An 8471-nucleotide genomic window follows, 5' to 3' on the forward strand; every position below is an offset into this window, starting at 1 on the left:
ACTATGGTGTTCGCCATGTTCGTCTGTCAGTCCGTACGTCTGTCGGTTCGTCTGTCCGGCTGTCTGTCCGTCCGTGACTTCATGTTTTCGTCAACGAGAAAATGCGCTCTGTCACTCACTGCAGTGAATACTGAGTTATATTTTTACAGGGGCTGTATTTGCGAATTTGGAAATCTGATGTTTCCAGAAAACTCAAAATATTCTGCAAAGAAGAAGTCTTGGATGTGGATCAATGTGATCGCTTCAGTGAGCTTTCGTGCTTCAAATTTTCATGTTGAGAGCGGAACTATGAGAAATGATTCCTATGATCCAAATAAATTCAAATGTTGAGAAGTTGGCGCAATTTATAAGAAAAAAATATAACTCAGTACTCACTGCAGTGAGTGACAGAGAGCACATTTTCTCATCGACGAAAACGTGAAGTCACGGACGGACAGACGGACAGACGGACGCACGGACAGACGGACGGACGGACATGGCGAGCAATTTAGTGCATTTATTCCGTAAATGAGAAAATGCGCTAAAAAGTATTTCGAAATTCTTTGAAACATTGATTTAAAATATATGTTACTTTTTAGAGGATCTAGTGGAGTTTGTGGGAAATTAAGTCACTCTATCTAATTTTTCAATTTTCAAGGGAGTAAGAAAGAATAGAGCAGAATTATAAACTAAAATAAAAAAGGTTGCGTATATTCTAGATAAATAAACATAACGATAACAATAATTATCAAACAATCACCATACAAAATTTCGGCTTTAGCGAATCGATCTCGCTAAACTACGCTAAAACTAGTTATTTATAGACTAGGTAATACTAAACGATCCTTTTTGAAGTTGATTAAAAGGTCAAACAAAAACATGATTTAACCCCAAAAAACTTCATATAAGATGGAATTTTTGGCTGGAAACAAAAGAGAGGAAACACTGGACGCCATCACCAGCGCTTAGCACGCAGGAAGGCTAAAATAAGAAGCAGAGGCAGGAACCGGAGGATGGAATTAGACGCGGTCAAGGCTGGGCGGCCTGGACAGCCTGGACAGCCTGGACAGCCTGGACAGCCAGGACAGCCTGGACAGCCACAACAGCCTGGACAGCCACAACAGCCTGGACAGCATGACTGCAGAACAGCCAGGACCGGTAGGTATCCTTATTAAGGGCATGAGGCAGCTGACCATAAATAGTCACCTAAATGATCTCTCACGCTCCTCGGTGGGGAAGGGGGGTTGAAGAATGTTTAAGAATAGATCGTACCCGGGCCTCTAAATTCCGTAATTCTTTGAATTTATATGTTCACAGCTGGCGAGTTTAAGACTAAGAAAATTTAAAGGCACGAAGACTAAACTCGTACGAGGCCAACTGCCGCTTCAGCAGCACGGAGTTCAACGAAGTTTGGTGAGGTTTACAGGGGAGGAAGTCAATGAACTCGAAGGCAAATGGGGTTGGCAACACAAGAGGTGACAGGGTTTACTGGGCAGGAGGACAAGGGAGCTTACTGACAGGGTTTATTGGACAGGAGGACAAGGGAGCTTACTGACAGGGTTTACTGGGCAGGAGGACAAGGGAGCTTACTGACAGGGTTTATTGGGCAGAAGGACAAGGGAGCTCACGGACGGGGTTTATTGGGCTGGAGGACAAGGGAGCTCACGGACGGGGTTTATTGGGCAGGAGGACAAGGGAGCTCACGGACCGGGTTTACTGGGCAGGAGGACAAGGGAGCTTGCTGACAGGCTTTATTGGACAGGAGGACAAGGGAGCTCACGGACGGGGTTTATTGGGCAGGAGGACAAGGGAGCTCACGGACGGGGTTTATGGGGCAGGAGGACAAGGGAGCTCACTGACGGGGTTTAGAGGTTTATTGGGCAGGAGGACAAGGGAGCTCACTGACAGGGTTTATTGGACAGCAGGAGAATGAACTAGAAAGACTGCTGAACCTTAAGAAAAACTAACAACTTGAAGGCTAAAGAATTTTACAGGGCAAGAAGAAAATAACCATGATAATTTGACGCTCATATAGGCTATGCCCTATTGTAGACAATTACAAGCAAAAATTTAATGGATAAATGTTCAAAATACTTAAGACGGCCCCGTTCAATTACGAGATCTTTTCCAATGAAGCCCTCTTGCCTGATGTATCATTATTACATCAAGTCATGAAGATTCAATTACACAGCAGTTCGATAACCCAATGCGCGAAATAATCATTAGTGATGATTTTTTGGAAAAGTAAGAATTTGCGATAGTAAATTGTTCAACTAATTTAATAGCAGACAAGCACATACTAAAATATTGGCTAATCCTACAACATATCAATAAACAACCTAAATAATAAAACGCTCAGTTTACAATAGTAATATATCTATTCGTCCCTGATTATCCATAGCGCGGCAATATCGCCTATAATGGTTTAATTTATATAACAAATGACACAAATCTTTTACGCCTGAGCAAACGCTCCCCAGGTCATCATGTGCATCCCTTGTTTACTCGGTCCAGCAATCAGCTGCACGACCGGCAACTGCCCCGACACATGCACGGGCGCTGCTCGACCGGAATTCTGGATTTGACTTAAGTGCCTAAATATCTTACTAACTAAAATAAATAATAGCTTCCTAAATAAATAAATTAAAATTCCAGAATTTAGAATAAAATATTCGCAAATTTCGAGTAAAATGTCCGAAATGTTTCACCAACACATTGGTATACTATACGAAAGTGTACTGTGGGTCTGTGGCGCATCAATGATGAAGTCGTGACGAGTTAGACGCTGGCGAAAGTCAGTGAAAGAGACGAAGACAGTAAGGAGGAGCGGATAAATTCGCATTTTGATGTCGCTATAAAACTACACAGATCAAAGCGTTATTACTGTATTTCTATTTCCCTTAAAATCAACAATTCTTACAAAAACTTGCTACATGATACTGGAATGTTATCGCGATGATCGTAAACTCAAAACCACCGTCAGTTGATGCACGTCGAAATGATTGTTTATTTTTAATGTCTCATTAGTAACTGCCTGATCAAGACATTTTCGAATGTGGCAGTTAATCGAGAAAAAGCCAGCGATATTTTGACATAGTTTACCTTGTAATGAAAGAAAATATTTTTAAACGTGCTTGCGTTTTACCAAGCCTCAAAGGTGAACTGAGACAAATAATTTAAATGATTTCACAATGTAGTGCGAGCATTTATGCCCCGTAAAAGCGACGTGTCTCAAATAAAATAGAGATTTTATATCGATTTCAAAAATGCTTTTATACAGTAATTTATTGCGCGAATCAAATTTTGCCCCGTTTTCTGTTCAGGAATATAAGATCAGATCAGAATACTGAGCATCACCATCGGCGTCCTACCAAAGTGCCACTCAAAACTTTTAAATATCATGGCAAGTGGAAATATTTTACATGAAAATGAATGTGTAAATAAAACCCAAATTTATGTGGATAAGTTGACGTGATAATAGAAAACATTTAATAGGGTTTGACTGGCCACTGACGTCTCTTCCTGAAGTCCAAATAAATGAGTGGCATTTAATTCCTTGTTTCCAAATAGCATTCAGTAAATGAGAATTTTTAATATGCGTCAGTTTGCGTAAATTTACCACATTTGACTAAATAGGAACAATGCAATAAGTGGTCATATCAATATATTCCCAAATATGTCTTCGTATAACCTAACTTTTCTTGCATGCGAGGATGGTTTACAGTTACATGAAAACCATTAATTAATATAACGCCTGAATCCAGTTTAACAACGGAAGTAGACCGATTTAGCAATCGACATCATCAGAAATCGACGCAAAATTTTCTAAATTTGTGACTCAAATTTTAGCCGAAATTTGAAATTAGATTCAACCAATGCCATTTCTACAAACTGAGTTTCGCTCATCCGCCCCCTACAGACAATAATTAGTCTGTACCCTAATTTACCCTAAGACATTTGAAGATAATGCTGCACTTTTTACGCATTTTAATTGACTTTATTAAACGAAAGATGAACAATTCAGTAGGAATAAGATGACTAAAATGAAAGAATGAGTAAATTAAGATGGGTCCTAAGAAAGCTTCATCAGAGATGGACAATTAAGAGAAACATATTAAGAACAATATTATTGAGAAAAGCGCTCAAATAAAATTTTGAGAGAAGTCAGAGAACCGCATGCGTTTTTGTATCGGACCTTTCGAAAGCCCTCCACTCCAACCCGAGCCAACATAACGTTATCGAGCGCGAAATTTAGTTGTGCATGGTAATGATAAATTATTGCTTTTAAATTACTTCACCACGCTGCAGTGCCGAACGGTTCAGATTACAATCTATTGCATGTGGTTTAGTGCATTAATTAGGAAAAACCTATCGGTGTTGTGGTGAAATGCTATTTCATTACGGATAATTTTATTTTGAATTGAATAAATTGATTTTTTAAGGATCCCTTGTGGGAAAAACTTGTGCGTAGTTTGGCCCTTCCAGACATTGATGCCCATACTCCTAGAACGAATTGACATCTGCTCGCTGTGCAAGATTGTACAACAAATAATAAATGATCAATCTGAACACGTACGACCAACCCTCACGATAAAATTATCCAGCTTCTCTTACTCAAAACAACAATCATACCAAACAAGATAATAACATGTGAAATAAAACTTTGCATCGCACTCACCTCATCGCAGGCGTGGTTTCTGTTGCGAAGAGAAAAGTTTCGGAACCTTTGGGTTTTGCCACCTCCATGAATCCTCTTGGAATCGCTGTTGCTCCTGATGACGGCCATCTTAGAGCCGAAAGATCGGGTCTGTTTGGCCGTGGTCACTTGGTTAGGAAGCCCAGCAAGAGAGCTCTGCTTGGGGCCAATGAATCGCTGCAAACTCGAATGTGTTGAAGGCGAAACTGAGAGCACGTTCGACCTGGAAGGAGTTCGGCGTTCCAGAAGGCAAGGATTTGACGGACATTTCAATTGCCGGAGGCTAGGCTTAGGTCGACCTAAGAGAGTCTTGGCTTTAGACAAGGAAGTGCTTCCAGTTAGCCGGTTGTCCAAACCTGAAATCGGAACTGGATCTCGGCACGTTCTCCTACTCTGCCTTCTAATTTCTTCGTTTTCAAAGTACGCTTGAATCCGTCTGGATTTGTCTGATGATAATTTCCACGTCTTTTTCTTTTCTTCATTCGTGCCATCATTTTCCTCTTCCTCCGTTACAACAGAATCCTGCGTGACATCAAGACAGTGCTCTTCATCGTCAATACATTGTTCACGGAGCTCGCCAGCGGCGCCGTCGTAATGCTCTGTTCTTCGCTCCGGGCTGCACTCCAGCAACGGAATCTCACTGCAATGAGCATCAAAAGTGGACCATTTCCTGACGGCGTCAATACTTCTTCTCTTAGGCCTGGGCTCCCCAGCCTTGTCCAGCAGCCCGACCTGCTCAGCGGCTCCCACTTCTGACTTGACACCCATAAGTTAACGAATTTATTCACCGGTCATCGTTCCGCACTGATTTCGGGAACGTATCGGGTATCAAAACGCTTCAAACCGGCATTTTTAAACGCAAGTTGGACCTACCTTTTCAATTCCTAAACGCTAGAGTCGAAGCGATAAAAGGTGAGAAATGAATCGAGGATTCATATGAAAACATCGTTTGATGAAGATAGCTTGATAGTGATAACAGAGAGTAGCTGGTGATCGCTTTAAACACGAAGAAGCTGAAATGTCACCTCGAGACACAATGGACTATTTACACTTCTTTATTACTTAATTGCCGAATTATTCATCCACAAGAGTTACAAAGTTTATTTTCAGCTATTGCGCGTTAAAATTATCTTTTCTTATGGTAAACCTCAAAGCAGAGTTAAAAATACAAGGATATTGCATGGAAAGCTGGGATTTGAATTGATTTCCCGTCGCACTCTTCTCGACGACATTAAAGTTAAATTGATACAGTTTAAAAATCCCTTTGAATTTAACTAAGGGTCTATTTTACTAATTATACACTTGCGTGATACTCGCTTCACAATTTAAAAAAAGCTTAACGTGAACTATAATCCAATTAAATTTATCGCTAATAAGTACTAACATATGACATAGCAACATCTATCACAAAAGCTCATTTTATTTAGGACACCACACCAGCATTTTTTGTTTAATTTCAACAAGCAGCATTCCTCTTCAAATATTTGAAGCCAAACCTTCACCGAACACATCCATTTCTCTGACAAGTTTTCTTTCAGAAGGCTGGAAGTTCTTCAGAAACTGGATAACTTTCATGGCAAATCGGCGGCTGGCGCCGCACAACGGCCAGTTTCTTAGGCCGTAAGATGGTCTGGGTTCTCCAATAATCTGCAACAAAATTGTCAAGCATTAGACTTCAGCGACCAGAGGAACTGCAAAGTAAGAACATTATTTGGCTAAGTTACGAAACAAGGATTTCCTAAGCCATTTAAATAAAAAAACGAATCTATTAGAACGAAGAGAGTGGTTCAAGCTCAAAGTCTATATCAGGATAATCACTACTCTGCAATTCGTGCGTTGAAACTTGATATAACAAAAGTTTTTGACAGTGAGGGGTTATGGGACATCCCGTTTCTGTATTGGGAATGTACGGAACTGTCTTACGGAAGCTCCCGGAGGAACTTTACGGAAACCGCCGTACAACGCCAGCTAGCAGGATAGCCAAAACAGGCAACGACATTATAACAGTCTGAAAATATGAGCAAAAAAGATAAAAGACACGATGACAGCATCAAAAAACATAAAAAAAGTCAAACGACACAACAACAGCCAAACAACCCAAAAACAACAGCCTACTACGCACCTTATAGATAATTATTAGGGAATTGATCAACGCAAATATAACTCTTTACGAATTTATAAACTAACTTAAAGTAACTTATATTCAACTCAAATTTTAAATTAAATATCATGTGAGTCATCGTGACTACATCATGCGCAAAATTATGTAAATTAACAAAATAGTCGCAAGTAAAAATATGAATGACGCTCAATCAGCGTTTGATTTATCTGAATTTGATTGAATTTGCCGCCTTGAATTAAAAGCAGCATCAAAAATACGTATACCGATTATAATGCCAATGTTTCCACGTAAACAACTTGTAGAAAAATAATCCGTTTCTCCGATCAGTAACAAAATCTGAATAAGTCGTGTCTCGGGAGAGAGAAGAAACGAGACTTAAACCATATAGTAGAAAAGCAATTATTTGTCCCACAAAAAGTAGGATGAATATACTATACAACCTTGGAAAAAAACGCAACCGAAAGTAAGATGACCTTGAATATAATCTAGTGAACCCCCAAGGCAAGTTGAAAATAATGATAAACATCATCATAATTCATAGGCAGATTCTTCTGCAAGGAGATGTCCTTCCCAGAGGGGATTGAATTCAAGTTCGGTGAACACAGAATCAAATACTAATTCAAACTAATCAAATTAATAATTTACCTTCGAAAATTTAATTATGTATTTAACATGAAAAATTATTAGTATGAACAGAAATTGATGCAAATCGTCGACACATTTTTAGTGGAAAATTTTTTCGTTTAATTTGGTCGTTGTATAATGAGTTTTGCACAATCAAGCTTTAATACAGGCCTTCTAGATCACTAAAATTTTTTTTTAATACTTTATTCAGGCGTTATTGGCCTCTAAGTTTTATTCAATTTGGTCGTAACACAGAGGTGATTGGCCATTTAGTTTTGTTTAATTAGGTTTTATAACAAGCCAGAATGGCCTTTCAATATGCAGTTGGAAATCGATTTCATCATTTGGAATTTTTTTTAAACATTTTTTTTGAGAACTAGTGAACTAGAATGGGAGTGCAAACGAATTAGAAATCCACTTGAAATAGTGTAAGTTGTGCAGCTTTCAACACACTCAGCTGAAAATCACCATTGGTCTAGTGAAGTCCCAACTATAATCTAACCTCCGTGTTATTGTTTCACCATAGCTTATACAAGCACGCTAGATAAGTTATACGTGTTGTCCCAGGCTCCATGTGTCACATAAAGCAAGACGTACGGTCGGTATTCCTCCAGATGACCGACCATGCGCTCGATAAGATGAAGTATTGCGGCGGTACGAAAGGCACGAATATCATTGTTAGAAAAAAATATAACTCAGTACTCACTGCAGTGAGTGACAGAGCGCGCATTTTCTCGTCGACGAAAACGTGAAGTCACGGACGGACGGACAGACGGACATGGCGAGCACAATAGTGCATTTTTTCCATAAATGAGAAAATGCGCTAAAAACGGTGAAAAAACGGTCCCACTGGCGTTGTCGTGGCCGGTCGCCCCGTGAAAATAAACAGTTTCGCCGTTTCTATCAGATGTCTTACGGATTTCTAGTGTTAAATTAGAATGAAAACGATGGCACGGTGTTTCTTTTCACGTGCCGACCGGCCACTGAAACGCCGGTAATACCGTTAACGGTAATTTTTCTAACAGTGTAACAACTAGTCTATGTATTTGG

The 8471-nt window shown here is 39.7% G+C and overlaps 1 protein-coding gene across 1 annotated transcript in view; it reads right to left on the reverse strand.

The window, feature by feature from the left end:
* The window catches only part of LOC108682585 (adenylate cyclase type 6), an 89100-nt gene extending 82741 nt beyond the window's left edge, over positions 1 to 6359 (reverse strand). Inside the window, exon 1 of the mRNA XM_018171779.2 lies at positions 4658 to 6359. Coding sequence (XP_018027268.1) covers positions 4658 to 5443 — 786 coding nt within the window. The 5' untranslated portion in view covers positions 5444 to 6359. The remainder of the gene's footprint in view (positions 1 to 4657) is intronic.
* Positions 6360 to 8471: the final 2112 nt, after the last annotated feature.

The sequence above is a fragment of the Hyalella azteca genome, unplaced genomic scaffold (genome assembly GCF_000764305.2).
Source record: "Hyalella azteca isolate HAZT.00-mixed unplaced genomic scaffold, Hazt_2.0.2 contig14624, whole genome shotgun sequence".
NCBI lineage: Eukaryota > Metazoa > Arthropoda > Malacostraca > Amphipoda > Hyalellidae > Hyalella > Hyalella azteca.